General features: G+C 43.1%; 1 protein-coding gene across 1 annotated transcript in view; it reads left to right on the forward strand.

Annotated features, from left to right (window-relative positions):
• LOC126212785 (uncharacterized) overlaps window positions 1-18,129 on the forward strand; it is a 126,356-nt gene that overhangs the window by 64,024 nt on the left and 44,203 nt on the right. The window contains exon 10 of the mRNA XM_049940188.1: window positions 8,993-9,126. Coding sequence (XP_049796145.1) covers window positions 8,993-9,126 — 134 coding nt within the window. The remainder of the gene's footprint in view (window positions 1-8,992; window positions 9,127-18,129) is intronic.

Consider the following 18,129-nt stretch of genomic DNA (forward strand, 5'->3'; position numbering starts at 1 on the left):
GTTCGTCCAGTGTAACTCAGACGTTCCCCACCACTCCCGTGCAACACAGCGTAGTAAGCAGACACTGTCAATAATAATCAGTTAAATAATACGCGAACACACTTACTTTAGTTTAGTCCATGTATTAAATTCCTTTTCGTACAGAATCTCACCAAGATGGCGACTAGCTCAACAATACATACATATACATCCTCCTCCTTTCACGACTAAGCGGCAAGCATTCCTTCATTCTTTTCATAAGAGAAAACATAGATAGCAGAGAAGCTATTCCATGGAGTAAATGGACGCTCCAAGGAATAATTGGGCTTGAAACTACTTTGCATTGATAATCGGTAAGATAAGAAGAGATATTTCGAGATATGTACTGAGTTATATAATTTATAAAATTTCTGAAAATATCACGGAGAGACCGCTGCAGGAGACATTACAGGGGTAAGATGGGGAACTAGCATGAATTCACCTCTAAAGCTTAAATAAGGACTGGAATAACAATATCATGTGACGATAAGGTTTCGAAACATGGTTCTGCGAATTGTAGAATCAGGTATTACGTTTTATTTAGGCCTCCTATTTTCACATAGTACACAAGTGTGGACAGCCTCGTCATCATCACTTTCTATCCCTGCAAAAGTGTCGTGGCCCCATCGTCCGCAGCTAATACACTGTATCCAGCCTCCTTCAGAGAAGTCATAGCAGTACAACCATTATTCACTCTCTTCCTCGTTGTCATTCGACCTCAGTTTATTATCCCTTGAGCATGAAGGGGTGGTTAAGACGTCAGTAGCGTTCGTCACTTTTTCGTTGTCATTATGTCCTTTTGGTGGTATCCCAGGTTTATTAAACGTCTTTGAGAAGAGTTTTTGTTTACATGCAGCACGTTTGGGGACTCCTATTCGTTTAATTTCTTCAGATAGTTCACTCCTATAAGGAGATTCGGTTAAAACAATGGGTTTTCCACACCTGTTAGATGGTTTCCTTTTGGTTTTTTTATCCACCTTTGGAATAGCTAACACCATTTCAGGGCCGGTAACCTGAAAGTTAGACGAAACAGAGGCTTGATCGTCAGTTGTTAATTGTTCAGGTGTTTTACGTCTTGACAACATCTCTGGTATTTGGTCTTTCGTTTCTGTAACTTCAGATGTGTGAGCTTGATGAATGTCTGTAGTTGAACAGGGAAGGTAATCACTTTCCTGAAACACACTTCTGTTTAAAGGCCAAATGCCTCTTTTCCGAAACCTTTTCACTGCTGTGGACATTATAGCTGAATGGCTCTGAGCACTATGGGACTTAACATCTGTGGTCATCAGTCCCCTAGAACTTAGAACTACTTAAACCTAACTAACCTAAGGACATCACACACATCCATGGCCGAGGCAGGATTCGAACCTGCGACCGTAGCGGTCACGCGGTTCCAGACTGAAGCGCCTAGAACCGCACGGCCACACCGGCCGGCGTAGCTGAACGAATGAAGGCTTTGCCGAATAAACTTCAATTTATAATTTACGTGTTCAAAACCCACAGCGAGGTAAACACATGAGACGATAAGAACGTAATGGTTCGACAAATAGTAGGGGCAAGACGGGGAAGCTCCCCATCTTGCCCCACCCCATCTTGCCCCCTACCGTGCTGTTAGGTTATGTTATGCCTACATGATCACTATATAGTGAACATTGACTACTGACACAGCAGTTTACTGTTAATAAGACGTACTATTCAGTGCTATATATGCAGCCTGGACAAATGTTCACGAAAGACATGTTTTAGGATCTCGAAAGGTGTAAAACATTGCAAATCAGTATAACAATTGTACGTACCTTGCAAAGCTCACAGAAACCGCCACGAAACTAAGGTTCAGTAATGTCGACACACTGAGACCTGTGTATTGATGATGTTGACGTAGCTATCCACAGATGGCAGCACTCTAACTGTAGCTCATAGCCCTTCCATGTCTTACCCCACCTCCCCGTCTTGCCCCGCCTTCCCCTATATGGACTGAAGCGGTGCCTCCTCGGGGGACTCCACCTTAACGTAGCACTGTCCGTGTGGGCGAGGAGGTTTGCGTGTTCTGGAGCCGGAGGGCTGTGCTGACAGTAGTGTAGCTACCGGCAGGGTCACGCTTGCCGGATAGGCCGAAGCGGAGGAGCCGGACGAGGTGTGTCCCACGGCGACTTATCGATCCTGTTTCCTGTCCTATCCTATCCTGAGCCTTTCCTTGCCATTTTCAATTCCCTACGACATAGGGCAGGGCTCTAGAGGCACGGTGAAGCCAATCTCCCCGAGGGAGTAAACCCGATACAAATCCGGGTCCTCCAGGTTGGGGATCGATCGTGGTGCTAACGACCTCGTATTGGAAAAAATCTCACTGTTCGGCAACCGATTCGCAGAGAGAAATGGACCGTCTCAGACTTACGACAACCGAGGCACCTCAGATGGGAACAATTTTGGTGTATCTGAACACTGAATGTGAGAAGAATCTTTCAGGCGAGAGCCAGTAGGAAGCTCGAGGAGGAATTATCGACAAACCGAATTGGTGTTGCGGCAGTGCGAGAGGTAAGATGGGAACAGAGAGAGGTTCTCGGAGAAAGAGGAAAACAGAAAAGAAACTGACGGTTTGACGAGGAGACATCAAAGGCGCTAGATGGTAGAAACGGAGCTCGACAAAGAATGTTATGGAGACCTACACGAAATAATGTGGCAATGTTTTAAGAGAAGAGAAAGGTAGCTAAGAATTTAGTGCGGATTAAAAAGGGAATAGAGGAAAGGGAAAGGATGGATGAAATACAGCAGAACTTTGAAAATAAGCAGAGGAGGAAATTGTTTTATAGGGTGGGATAAATAAAGAGAGGATATCAGCCAAGGATGGACATGTTTAAAGATGAGTCAGGAAATTTGATTGCTGGAAAGGAAAAATAATAGAAACATTGGCACAACATTTTGAAGTGTTACTGCCAAACAGACACATTGTCAGTGAAGAGAGAAATGGAGGGAATGGAGGGGCTAGAGAAGAAACTGAAGAAGAACAAGAGGTGGATGGAGATGATGATGCAGTGGACACAGAACCACCATCTATAGAAGAGTTAAGAGTAATTATAACAGAGCTCCTGGACACGACCCGGTAATGGTGTAGGTGATAAAACACGGAGGTGGAATATTAGTTTGGAGGATACGTAAAATAATTACAGTGGCCTGGGAAACAGAGAAAATGCCAGAGGACTGGACATTAGCAACCATCTACCTTATACATAAGAAAGGATCATGCATGCAGTGTAAGAACTACCGAGGAATATCTCTGCTTAGTATTGTCTGTGAAATCCTTTCTACGGCTGTAACGAGGAGTGTAAGTAGAAGAGCAGGAAAGATTGTAGGCGAGCACCAGGCAGATTTTAGAGCTGAGAGGTCTACAGCTGACCGTATCTTTACAGTACGTACGATGCTGGAGAAGACTTGAGAATATAACGTAAGATTAGAACTTCTCTTTATAGACTTTAAACAGGTCTGTGACAGAGTTAAAAGATACGGGAAACGATGCGGACGTTCAAATTTCCTAATAAGCTAATAATATTAACTGAGATGACCCTGGAAAACAGCAAAAGCGAGGTTAAAGTTCGGGGACGTCTGTCGAGATCGTTCCCGACGGAAGGACTACTGAGACGGGGAGACCTGTTACCTCAGTACTGTTCGACCTGGTATTAGAGAATGCAGTAAGATCAGTAACCACAAATCCAGGAGGCATATTTACGATAGACTTCTGCAAATCTTAGCCTATGCAGGCGACGTAGTAATAAGTGATAGAAGTACGGAGGCATTCACGTCGGCCTTCAAAGAGTTTGAAGCTGGTGCCGAGAACTTCGGTTTAGAAACTAGTGAGACAAAATCTAAGTATATGGTAACTGAGAGAGATAGAAGAAAAACAGATGATCTACAGTTAGAAGGGTACAACTTTGAAAGAGTAGATAGGTTTATTTATCTCGGCTCAGTAATAACATCAGAAAACAAAGTGCAGGTAGATATAACGAACCAAATCTAGGCTGCCGACAGATCGTATAGAGCACTGTATACAGTGCTCGAAAGTAAGAACCTAAGTAGGAAACTAAAGCTGACACTCCACAATACAGTGATCAAACCAGTTCTCGTATAGGGCACCGAGGCACGGGTTCTGGCGGAGGCTTTGGAGAAGAAACTGAATATATGGGAAAGGAAAGTGCCGAGGAAGATTTTTGGTCCTGTAAACGGAGGAGAGATATGGATAACTAGGACTAATGAAGAAATAAGGGCTCTGTACAAAGAACCTGATTTGGTAACCTCAATCAAAATGGGAAGGCTAAGATCGTTAGGAGATGTCCAGTGTATGACAGAAGAAAGGCTCCCAAAGAAGAAGACGGTGATGGGACATCCCGGTGGTAGAAGGAGAAGACGATCGCGTGTGAGACGGCCGGATGTGGAAGGCGACCCGAGACCAGTGGGAGCGAGAAGGTGGCGCAGGCGTGCCGAAGGCCGAGACGATCGGAAATCTGCGATCGAGGAGGCCGAGGTCCTCGGAGGACCGTAGTGTCACGGAGTCAGTCGGTCGGACCGAAGCGGCGAGCCTCGGTACAAATTTTCACCCTCTGCTTCAGTCTGTATACATCAGATCGAATTTTTGTGAGACCGGTAAAGTCTCTGAAACTGTGTCACTTCATTTGTATAACTGCATGCTCCCGAGTTTCAGGCTGGGGCCCCCATTTACGTTTGATGCTGTGCAGAGCCTCAGTAAATCTCCTTGTGTGTAAGGGTGAATTCAAAGTAGACTGGCACGGCAGTGAGAATTTGGGTCGAGGAGGAAGGAGTTCCAGGGCGATCCCTGCAGTCGCGCGAATGGCTGTGCCGAGATGGCTCGGTGGCTAGCGAACCTGCCCAGTAGACGGGAGAGCTGGGTTCGATTCTCGAACTCGGTACAAATTTTAACTCACCGCTTCAGTATGTATGCAGAAAATCTGCATAATTTTGTCTGTAGATTTCGTTGACCCTGTATAGCTAGCTTGTCTAAGCTGTTAGTCCCTTCCTTCCTGAGGGAGGCGGGAGGCAAGTGGGAGAGCTCGGGGAGGATCAGGAAGTAGGTGCAGGTTGCGTGGACCCCAGATCGATTTGGACAGCTCCTCGTATGGTAATTAGTTTCCATTTTATAACATGTTAAATACGAAAAGTTTAATTGTAACCACTTTTGGAAGATGATAGTCCCACTTTTTCCTTTTTTTGGATCTGATACGCTTTTTTACCGAACCTAGTTCACATATTCCTGAGTGTCAAAACAGTGATATAGCCAAAGACATTTTGTCCTGTATTCTGTGATAAAATGTAAGTGCGTTCCAGTGCATCAGTGTGCGTGGTAATCGCGTTCCTCAATGACTGTGTGCTTATCCCACAGTTGTGATAATGTTATATTGCAGAGTCTCCCTTTTCTAACTGTTGTTGTTGTTGTTGTTGTTCTTGTTGTTGTGGCCTTCAGTCCTGAGACTGGTTTGATGCAGCTCTCCATGCTACTCTATCCTGTGCAAGCTTCTTCATCTCCCAGTACCTACTGCAGCCTATATCCTTCTGAATCTGCTTAGTGTATTCATCTCTTGGTTTACCTCTACGATTTTTACCCTCCCAGCTGCCCTCCAGTACTGAATTGGTGATCCCTTGATGCCTCAGAACATGTCCTACCAATCGATCCCTTCTTCTAGTCAAGTTGTGCCACAAACTTCTCTTCTCCCCAATCCTATTCAACACCCCCTCATTAGTATGTGATCTACCCACCTTATCTTCAGCATTCTTCTGTAGCACCACATTTCGAAAGCTATTCTCTTCCTGTCCAAACTATTTATCGTCCATGTTTCACTTCCATACATGGCTACACTCCATACAAATATTTTCAGAAATGACTTCCTGACACTTGAATCTATATTCGATGTTAACAAGTTTCTCTTCTTCAGAAACGCCTTCCTTGCCGTTGCCAGTCTACATTTTATATCCTCTCTACTTCGACCATCATCAGTTATTTTGCTCCCCAAATAGCAAAACTCCTTTACTACTTTGTCTCATTTCCTTATCTAATTCCCTCAGCATCACCCGAGTTAATTTGACTACATTCCATTATCCTCGTTTTGCTTTTGTTGATGTTCATCTTATATCCTCCCTTCAAGACACCATCCATTCCGTTCAACTGCTCTTCCAAGTCCTTTGCTGTCTCTGACAGGATTACAGTGTCATCGGCGAACCTCAAAGTTTTTATTTCTTCTCCATGGATTTTAATACCTACTCCGAATTTTTCTTTTGTTTCCTTCACTGCTTGCTCAATATACAGATTGAACAACCCTGTCTCACTCCCTTCCCAACCGCTGCTTCCCTTTCATGCCCCTCAACTCTTATAACTGCCATCTGGTTTCTGTACAAATTGTAAATAGCCTTTGACTCCCTGTATTTTACCCCTAACTATTAATAACTTGTAATTTGTTCTCAGTAATTGGAACAATACTGCTGTGTTTGCGTCAACTTAGAACAGCTAGAAGTTTGATAGAGCTTATTACTCTTTGTCAATGATTGATTTTACAAACAACGGCATTACTGAGTTCTGTAGGGTGCTAGAAAAGTACAATCAGTAATGTGATATTTAACAGTACGGTTTCATTTCTTATCAACACACACAAATAATTCTGGAGAGAACCAATCCAGAAGAAAATCTAAATCATTTTCTTTTACTGGCAGTATTAAGTGAGTTGAAAGCTGACCGCAGTAATGCTACAGAGTTATAGATTCTCTGCATTTACTTGAAGATGAAGGGGGAAATGAAAAAATATTGTTGGGAATATCTGGATGGCAATTTGTGCTCAAATTGTCTCCTGGTGGTAAAACGTGAGCGACATGAGTAATTGTGTATACCAAATGAAAATATTTCACCTAATTATAACACAATACTTTAGGTTACCCAATTTGTAAAAATTTTTTGAAAATATGGGTAGATAATGTGTAAATCGAGCAATACTGAGGCCAGTATCTCTAGCCTGTGTGAGAAAAGTTTTCATATTGTTTGATAGAATGTTAATTTGGAAATCTGATGTATTATGATGTGACCTTTCAGTTAGAAGCACTAGTACAGAAAGTTTAGAGTAATAAATATGCTAAATAGTAATAAGATGGCCCAAGGTGTTTTGTGTTTCATTTATTTCAGCCATAATTATTGCATTGCCATTTTTTTTTAAGTTTTGCAGGAGCCACAAATTTTAAGGTTGCATGCAAATTAAATAAACAAATGAATGAATCATCATCATCATCATCATTTAAGACTGATTATGCCTTTCAGTGTTCAGTCTGGAGCACAGTCCCTCTTATAAAATTCCTCCATGATCCCCTATTCAGTGCTAACATTGGTGCCTCTTCTGATGTTAAGCCTATTACTTCAAAATCATTCTTAACCGAATCCAGGTACCTTCTCCTCGGTCTGCCCCGACTCCTCCTACCATCTACTGCTGAACCCACGAGTCTCTTGGGTAACCTTGCTTCTCTCATGCGTGTAACATGACCCTACCATCTAAGCCTGTTCGCCCTGACTGCTACATCTATAGAGTTCATTCCCAGTTTTTCTTTGATTTTCTCATTGTGGACACCCTCCTGCCATTGTTCCCATCTACAAGTACCTGCAATCATTCTAGCTACTTTCATATCCGTAACCTCAACCTTGTTGATAAGGTAACCTGAATCCACCCAGCTTTCGCTCCCATACAACAAAGTTGGTCGAATGATTGAACGGTGCACAGATAACTTAGTCTCGGTACTGACTTCCTTCTCGCAGAAGAGAGTAGATCGTAGCTGAGCGCTCACTGCATTAGCTTTGCTACACCTCGCTTCCAGTTCTTTCACTATGTTGCCATCCTGTGAGAATATGCATCCTAAGTACTTGAAACTGTCCTCCTGTTCTAACTTTGTTCCTCCTATTTGGCACTCAATCCGTTTATATCTCTTTCCCACTGACATTACTTTCGTTTTGGAGACACTAATCTTCATACCGTAGTCCTTACATTTCTGATCTAGCTCTGAAATATTACTTTGCAAACTTTCAATCGAATCTGCCATCACAACTAAGTCATCCACATATGCGAGACTGCTTATTTTGTGTTCACATATCTTAATCTCACCCAGCCAGTCTATTGTTTTCAACATATGATCCATAAATACTATGAACAACAGTGGAGACAGGTTGCAGCCTTGTCTTACCCCTGAAACTACTCTGAACCATGAACTCAATTTACCATCAACTCTAACTGCTGCGTGACTATCTATGTAAAGACCTTTAATTGCTTGCAAAAGTTTGCCTCCTATTCCATGATCTCGTAGAACAGACAATAACTTCCTCCTAGGAACCCGGTCATATGCCTTTTCTAGATCTATAAAGCATAGATACAATTCCCTGTTCCACTCGTAACACTTGTCCATTATTTGCCGTAAGCTAAAGATCTGGTCCTGACAACCTCTAAGAGGCCTAAACCCACACTGATTTTCAACCAATTTGTCCTCAGCTAATACTCGCACTTTCCTTTGAACAATACCTGAGAGGGTTTTACCCACAACGCTGATTGAGATACCTCTGTAGTCGTTACAAACTTTTCTGTTTCAATGTTTAAAGATTGGTGTGATTACTGCTTTTGTCCAGTCCGATGGAACCTGTCCCGACTCCCAGGCCATTTCAATTATCCTGTGTAGCCATTTAAGACCTGACATTCCACTGTATTTGTTGAGTTCTGACTTAATTTCATCCACCCCAACCGCTTTATTGCACTGCAATCTATTGACCATTTTCTCCACTTCCTCAAATGTGATCCTATTTCCATCATCATTCCTATCCCATTGTACATCGAAATCTGAAACATTACTGATCGTATTTTCACCTACATTGAGCAACTCTTCAAAATATTCCCTCCATCTGCCCAATGAATAAATAAATAAAAAGTAACAGAACTTGCCGGTTGTGCCTCAGGTTCGAGCAGCAGAGCGTTCGGAACAGGCACATGGTTCAGGCGCACAAGAACGAGATCATCACCTCCAAGGCATCGCAGTTGGAGCCCGACGCCAACCCGGATGACGTATCTGCCAGTGAAGACTCCGACCACAGTGAGTGCCTCTTCTCTAGGTTTTACGTTGTCGCAGCTGTCCGTTCCCGTCGCTTCACTGTGTTCTCCTCTCTGTTTCGGCATAACTGCCACCTCCCGGTTGTAGACGATCTGCGGCAGCAATTCCTTCCTTCGACCGTCTTTTTGGCTACAGTTTCTGGTGACGGGTCTTGCCCTAAAATGTGGTCCACGATTCTCTTTTTTCATTTTTCTTTATTATACACCTTTTCATTTACTGGCTACAAGACACATTCATTTTTTACTGTGTAATCCCACACGACAGACAGTTTCCTGTAACACGACATGTAATTTTTCCTCCTATCTATGTAATTATGTAGTTCTCAATTCGTTCAAGCAATCGATCGTTCAGAATAGGAAACACAATCGTAACTCAGTCACTCAAAATGATTCAGAAATTTTACTTGTTAGAATGAAATCCGGCGACGATTCTTCTTCTCTGCAGGCTCGTGCTTTGCGGCAATCTGCTAATCTGTGCAAATAAAATGCCTCGTAATTTTGGGAGCGTTGTATAATCTGTCGGGAAACCTCAGATCGAGCGGATGTTTGGCTTCGATGAAGTTTAACCTTCCGAAGAAGTAATGGAACTCTCGGATTATTAAATGCAGGTTCGTATCCAGTCTTTCGGAAGTTCCCTTCCTCCTTCGTTAATTTTATTTCCGAGATAGCAAAATTTGGCCACCTCTACAACTTTCTCTCGTCGAAGTCAATCGTTTTGGTGTGTGGCTCTGTTCGCTGCTAGTTGAGTATTATATTTGTTTGTGTTCATTTTATAACGTGTAGTGCCGTCTGTGACAGACACCTCCAAAATTGAAAATATAATGTAATTGAATAGATAAAAAATATACTCGCCAAATGGTGGCAGGAGAACACGTGTGCAGAGGTATTTAAATTAGCGAGCTTTCAGAGCCAGTGGCTCCTCCTCCTGGCAGGAGGGAAAGGACCGGATAGGTTCAGGTCACGGGGACAGTTCAGAAAAGTCACCCGGACCCCGGGCCAGGGGAGACTTGTGAGACAGGATGAGAAGGAAACACTATTTCCACCGGCTGCTTCACAACTCTGACCACAATCTATTCGTTATGAACTGTAGATTAAAACTAAAGAAACTGCAAAAAGGTGGGAATTTAAGGAGATGGGACCTGGATAAACTGAAAGAACCAGAGGTTGTACAGTGTTTCAGGGAGAGCATAAGGGACCAATTGACAGGAATGGGGGGAAAGAAATACTGTAGAAGAGAATGGGTAGCTTTGAGGGATGAAGTAGTGAAGGCAGCAGAGGATCAAGTAGGTAAAAAGACGAGGGCTAGTAGAAACCCTTGGGTAACAGAAGACATACTGAATTTATTGATGAAAGGAGAAAATACAAAAATGCTGTAAGTGAGGCAGGCAATAAGGAATACAGACATCTCAAAAGTGAGATCGATGGGAAGTGTGAAATGGCTAAGCAGGGATGGCTAGAGGACAAATGTAAGGATGTAGAGGCTTATCTCACGAGGGGTAACATAGATACTGCCTGCAGCAAAATTAAAGAGACCTTTGGAGAAAAGAGAACCACTTGCATGAATATCAAGAGCTCAGATGGAAACCCAGTTCTAAGCAAAGAAGGGAAAGCAGAAAGGTGGAAGGAGTATACAGAGGCTCTATACAGGGGCAATGTTCTTGAGGACAATATTATGGAAATGGAAGAGGAAGTAGATGAAGATGAAATGGGAGATACGATACTGCGTGAAGAGTTTGACAGAGCACTGAAAGACCTTAGTCGAAACAAGGCGCCGGGAGTAGACAACATTCCATTAGAACTACTGACAGCCTTGGGAGAGCCAGTCCTGACAAAACTCTACCATCTGGTGAGCAAGATGTATGAGACAGGTGAAATACCCTCAGACTTCAAGAAGAATATAATAATTCCAATCCCAAGGAAAGCAGGTGTTGACAGATGTGAGAATTACCGAACTATCAGTTTAGTAAGTCACAGCTGCAAAATACTAACACGAATTCTTTACAGACGAATGGAAAAACTGCTAGAAGCCGACCTCAGGGAAGATCAGTTTGGATTCCATAGAAACCCTGGGACATGTGAGGCAATACTGACCTTACGACTTATCTTAGAAGAAAGATTAAGGAAAGACAAACCTACGTTTCTAGCATTTGTAGACTTAGAGAAAGCGTTTGACACTGTTGACTGGAATATTCTCTTTCAAATTCTGAAGGTGGCAGGGGTAAAATACAGGGAGCGAAAGGCCTTTTACAGTTTGTACAGAAACCAGATGGGAGTTATAATAGTTGAGGGGCATAAAAGGGAAGCAGTGGTTGGGAAAGGAGTGAGACAGGGTTGTAGCCTCTCCCCGATGTTATTCAATCTGTATATTGAGCAAGCAGTAAAGGAAACAAAAGAAAAATTCGGAGTAGGTATTAAAGTCTATGGAGAAGAAATAAAAACGTTGAGGTTCGCCGATGACATTGTAATTCTGTCAGAGACAGAAAAGGACTTGGAAGAACAGTTGAATGGAATGGACAATGTCTTGAAAGGAGGGTATAAGATGAACACCAACAAAAGTAAAACGAGGATAATGGAATGTAGTAGAATTAAATCGGGTGATGCTGAGGGAATTAGATTAGGAAATGAGACACTTAAAGTAGTAAAGGAGTTTTGCTGTTTGGGGAGCAAAATAACTGATGATGGTCGAAGTAGAGAGGATATAAAATGTAGACTGGCAATCGTTTCTGAAGAAGAGAAATTTGTTAACATCGAGTATAGATTTAAGTGTCAGGAAGTCGTTTCTGAAAGTATTTGTATGGAGTGTAGCGATGTATGGAAGTGAAACATGGACGATAAATAGTTTGGACAAGAAGAGAATAGAAGCTTTCGAAATGTGGTGCTACAGAAGAATTCTGAAGATTAGATGGATAGATCACATAACTAATGAGGAGGTATTGAATAGAATTGGGGAGAAGAGGAGTTTGTGGCACAACTTGACTAGAAGAAGGGATCGGTTGGTAGGACATGTTCTGAGGCATTGAGGGATCACCAATTTAGTATTGGAGGGCAGTGTGGAGGGTAAAAATCGCAGAGGGAGACCAAGAGATGAATACACTAAGCAGATTCCGAAGGATGTAGGCTGCAGTAGGTACTGGGAGATGATGAAGCTTGCACGGGATAGAGCAGCATGGAGAGCTGCATCAAACCAGTCTCAGTACTGAAGGCCACAACAGCAGCTTTGCAAATGGTGCTATCCGGATCGTGCCGTCCACCACCAGTTTTTCTTAACTACGCAGACGGGAGTTATCCCCGTGACGTGTCCTTCACTCCCGTAATCGTCCCGGCAGCAGGCTCGGTTAGTGCAGTGTCCCACACCCTGGAGCTGGCAGTTTCCCCTGCTCCGTCCTCTCTGCTCCTCCCAGATCCCAGCCCACACCACCTTCAGTGTGCACCGCTACAGCTGTGTGCCTAGCCCGTGCACCTGCCACCTCTCTCTCTCTTGCATTCCTAGCCGCCAAAGTGACTGCCTGCCTGGTAGCGACCCATCCTCGACCTCTCTACCTACCCCACTTGGAACAACCCCCACCACAACCTAGCCCGGCTGTCGAAATGCGACACTGGCTCTGTGCATCCACATAGCACTGTGTAGATGTCTGCATGTGCACACTTCTCTGTGTGTGTGTGTGTGTGTGTGTGTGTGTGTGTGTGTGTGTTTTACTCTAGTTCAGAAAAGGACTACTCCAAAATCTAGCAAGTTTTCCTTCTTTTTGTGTGTGCCTATTGTCACCTCGACACTTCTGTTTTTCACTGAGCTGTCACATTTAACCCAAACTCGTTACATTTAACCCAAACGTATTTGCATTCTACCAGAACTTTTCGAGAACGAGCCTATTGTTCTCCGTACTCACCTGCAGAAGTGCCGACTTTAACCACAGTCCTTGCCTTATTTGCAACTGTGATAATTTGTTCAGAACATTAAAATTTAAGTGTTGTAGGGTCAGAAAACTGTGACGTAAATTTTAAAAAACGGAATAAAAATAAACCTGGGGCTCAGTTTGACACGGACTCGTCCCTTTTGAGAACACTTTCCAGATTGGAGTGACACGACTGGAAAGTATCGTTCGTCTAAAATTCTTATTCTCCTTTCCTACCTTTTTTTTGGAGAGGCTCAAGTAAATACAGTGATGTCAAATTCACAGTTCACTGTAGGCGACTTCAGAAGTTGAATTTCCTTATCCACTAAGTGTGGTAAACTTTCCAAAAGACATTCTTAGCAACTGAAGTACGGCCGTGGGTGTTCCTGAAGCCTTGCTTTACTGAATTCTTCGTATGCTGTGGTACTATATGAAGCTCTCATTATTGTTTTCCGTCCATTCGATTATAGAATCCTTAGTCTATATCACGGACGTATTTGTGATACAGGATTTATCGTAGTGTGTTATGGAACCGATTTAGAACAATCGCACACCTGTTTGGTAATTATTCGAGAGTGCTCCTAAACCACTCTTCGTAGTGTGTGACATTCGTCTCAGAATAATGGTCTGAATCTTCTTTTTGCCCAGTAAAACGTAAGCCAGGGTTTTGTCAAACCTGTCTTTGATGTCAGTGTGGCACATTATAATCCCTTTTGCAGAATCAGGCTGTGTTTGAATCCCTCTTTTTCTGTGTATTCCACTCCAGAATACGCAACTTGTGATAATTGTATACATTTTCTGTCGCATAAGGCATTTTTTTTTTTTTTTTTCGTGCCATCCAAATTCTCTGGGATGATTTGCACCACACCAACTCTGATCAGTGTAATAAATAGTCCAGCTATAGTTTCACACGTGTCGTACTTCCTGCAAGAACTTCTCCTATCCTTTCTACTTGGTTGTTTTCCTTCAGCACAGATTTTTTTGTAGAATTTTTTTTTAGAGGGAGCCCAATTTCCTAATAGCGTGCCAAAGAATTGTTTCACTCGTATCGGGAAAGTCTTGTGATCCGATCTTCATCTGTTCTAATATGGCTGCTACTTCACCCTCCAGGTCTCTTTTTTGGTGATACAAAACACGAAGCTTTTCTGTGCAGGACGAGCATTAATAAAACCGACAAACTGCATGACTGATTCCTGACTGGAAACGTAGGAAAAAAGATCCTACGAACACGCGTCCGGAAATGCCTCGTTTCCACTGTAGATGGCACTGACGAACGGAAGTTCCTCTGACCGTGTGCCGTGTGGCCCGTGCCCCTTTTGTGTTGAAGGGTGTGTGATTCACACAGTGTACTGTAAGAAGCTGTATTTGTGTGAGGAACAAGCTGAGACGGTGTTTGTGAACGGCAAAGCAGATGGTAACGCTAGAGATGCAGAACCCGATCCTCCGTCACCCTACAGATTTGTCTGTCCGAAAGGATTCGTGATCACACAAACACCCAAAAAGGGCTCGAAATGTTTGATGTGGTCGGTGTATGTGGGGGTACGTATTTTGGTACAGCTGTGCCGCCTCTCGACTATTTCCGTATGCTCGGCCGTGCCCACCTTTCGGCATCTCGGCGTGTTCCCGACGTCGGTACTGGACCGTTCTGCTGCATGCAGTACGCCGTGTTAATCTGCGACACCCGAGGAACGTACGACGCTCGGTAAGATGAACTTTTGTTCGACATCACCATTTGTGGTGGCGACGGTGCATTTTGGGACACACATTCGTAGAACCTCTTCCCTCCATTTTTGGTCAGGAATCTGTCCCTGCAGTTTTGTTAATGTTCACCCTGTATTTTCTCCAAATTCATTTCACTGTACATTACTTAATACGGAGACACGGATAAGTTCTGTTTACTGGCTGTGGTGTGGAACTACTTGTGCCCAACTCTTTTGCGGCGTCGGAGTATGCGTACGCACTGATTAACAGAGACTTTACACGAGTCCGTAAATAATGCACAATTTCGCACCTGTACGAGGCAACTAATTATATTACGAGGACTGCCTCGCTTGAGTACGCAACGAGTAGCAGCACTGTTGTTTCCTGTGTGATGGAATTGCCTATGTAAACACTGCAACAGTGAACATTGAAGTTCAGAGGTCCTGCAGGTTGCACCTGTGAGCACATGAAGCGTAAAGACATGAAAGCAAATAAATTAAACATGTGATATTAGTGTTTATGTAAATTATTGTGTGTAAAAATGTGTGAAAGGGAAAAATAGTGTTTGCATTTACACTTTTCGTTGTGTTACACGTATCACCATTAGGCAAATTGTGGCACTCTTCATCTGCTATTATTACCACAAAATGCGTAATTGTTTTTGTAACTGTGGAGCTCTGCTGACCTGCCTTCTGATGGCCTCACCCTCTGTGCCCGGTGACCAAATGTACTCCTGTCGACCGCAGAAGCTGAGTAGACGCCACACGAACATTTGTGCATATTCCTCTCAGTTTCTTTCTCTGTAATCAGAAAGTCAATGATGATGCACTGCTTGCAACTACGATGGCTGTTCAGAAAATAGGAAACATTTCCATTTGACGCGCGTATATTTTGGTGTGTGTGTGCTCGGCAGCTCAGTCGGCATCCGTCTGTGACAGCAGGAATGTCTCTGCGCGTCTGGTTTTTTCAGTATTCAAATTTGAAATGTGCGGTGCAGTTGAAAATCCTGCCAGTCGTGAGGTGCAGTCTGTGATTTGGTTTTTGTTCGCAAAAAACCTAAAACCTGCAGAAATTTATTATGAAATGTGCGGAAACAACATACTGAGCGAATGTTCCATCCGAGAATGGTGTGTGTGTGTGTGTGTGTGTGTGTGTGTGTGTGTGTCTACTGCTGACAAAGGCCTTAATGGCCGAAAGCTATAATTGTGTCAATCTTTTTGTTGTACCTATCGCGACTCGGCATCTCCGCTATATGGTGAGTTGCAACTTTCCTTCTCTCGTATTGTTGCATTCCATCCTGGATTTTCCATTGTTTGATTTTTGCCTGACAGCTTTTCTTCGATCCTAACCCTGTGCTGTTTCCCTTTGTAACTACATTCTTTTGTATCCGCTATACTCAATGTCCGTCCTTCTTTCTATTCTTTCCTGTGTTTCTCTTGTTGCCTTACGAAAAGTGAGGTGTGTGTGTGTGTGTGTGTGTGTGTGTGTGTGTGTGTGTGTGTGTGTCGCGTACGCACGCGCGTGCATGAGTGCGTGTGTCTAGTGTTGACAAAGGCCTTACTGGCCGAAAGCTATAATTGTGTGAATCTTTCTGTTATGCCTCTATCGCGACTCGACATTTCCACTATATGGTGAGCAGCAACTTCCCTTCTCTGGTATTGTTAATTCAAAATGAATGTTTCTTTGTACATTTGTCCTCTCATTCCTAGACCATTCGTAGTTGTTCTCTGTACACCTGGAAAGGCTCCTAGCCGTCCCAAAACAAGAGCACGAGGCGTAGTTCTGGAGATATGACATCATAAACAGTGAGATGGCACTACGTGAAAACACCCAGATTTATGCATCAACTTTTTCATAATGAGAGCGCTTAGTATTTGGCAACAAACTTTACATCATTTATAATTTTGAAGATTTATGCAAATTTACCTCTCCCTCACCCCCCCCACAAAATGATGAAAGGAAGGAAGGTTATCGCTTATTACATTTTTGTCGTACATGCCGTAAAACTACTGCATCGGGAATGCTGTTTTAATGTATTACTTTGTTACTACTAACTGTATTTGTAGCACATTTTGCATACAGTATCCAATGTATCGTTAAATGTGCTGACAAATATACAGGGTGATTCAAAAAGAATACCACAACTTTAAAAATGTGTATTTAATGAAAGAAACATAATATAACCATCTGTTATACATCATTACAAAGAGTATTTAAAAAGGTTTCTTTTCACTCAAAAACAAGTTCAGAGATGTTCACTATGGCCCCCTCCAGACACTCGAGCAATATCAAGCCGATACTCCAACTCGTTCCACACTCTCTGTAGCATATCAGGCGTAACAGTTTGGATAGCTGCTGTTATTTCTCGTTTCAAATCATCAATGGTGGCTGGGAGAGGTGGCCGAAACACTATATCCTTAACATACCCCCATAAGAAAAAATCGCAGGGGGTAAGATCAGGGCTTCTTGGAGGCCAGTGATGAAGTGCTCTGTCACGGGCTGCCTGGCGGCCGATCCATCGCCTCGGGTAGTTGACGTTCAGGTAGTTACGGACAGATAAGTGCCAATGTGGTGGCGCTCCATCCTGCTGAAATATGAATTGTTGTGCTTCTTGTTCGAGCTGAGGGAACAGCCAATTTTCCTGGGCTGCGAACAAATGCTTGCTGGATGCGTGCTACATTTTCATCACTCGTTCTCGGCCGTCCAGAACTTTTCCCTTTGCACAAACACCCATTCTCTGTAAACTGTTTATACCAACGTTTAATACACCACCTATCAGGAGGTTTAACACCATACTTTGTTCGAAATGCACGCTGAACAACTGTCGTCGATTCACTTCTGCCGTACTCAATAACACAAAAAGCTTTCTGTTGAGCGGTCGCCATCTTAGCATCAACTGACGCTGACGCCTAGTCAACAGCGCCTCAAGCGAACAAATGTACAACTAAATGAAACTTTACAGCTCCCTTAATTCGCCGACAGATAGTGCTTAGCTCTGCCTTTTGTCGTTGCAGAGTTTTAAATTCCTAAAGTTGTGGTATTCTTTTTGAATCACCCTGTAGTTAAAATATGGCAAATATGGTTCAGAAAATGTAATCTCATACACATTAAGACGGGTGAGAAATTGCCACAGCTATTTGCAACACATTTTGCAAATGTATTTTAAAAAAGTATATAAATATATGTGTCGAAATTTCAAATCAGTTGACTAAGAGATTTTCTAGATTTGTGGTTAATCAGATTCACATTTTCTGTTTCTTTGTTCCTAATAGCAAACCTCGGAAATGATTCCGACGAATACGCCATTCGGGTTCCGTCACTTGCACTTTCCGGTACAGTTCACATTTGGAATGACCGTCAGCAGTGTGCAGGGACAGTCATTACACGAGTGT

This window comes from Schistocerca nitens, chromosome 11 (genome assembly GCF_023898315.1).
Source record: "Schistocerca nitens isolate TAMUIC-IGC-003100 chromosome 11, iqSchNite1.1, whole genome shotgun sequence".
NCBI classification, from domain to species: domain Eukaryota; kingdom Metazoa; phylum Arthropoda; class Insecta; order Orthoptera; family Acrididae; genus Schistocerca; species Schistocerca nitens.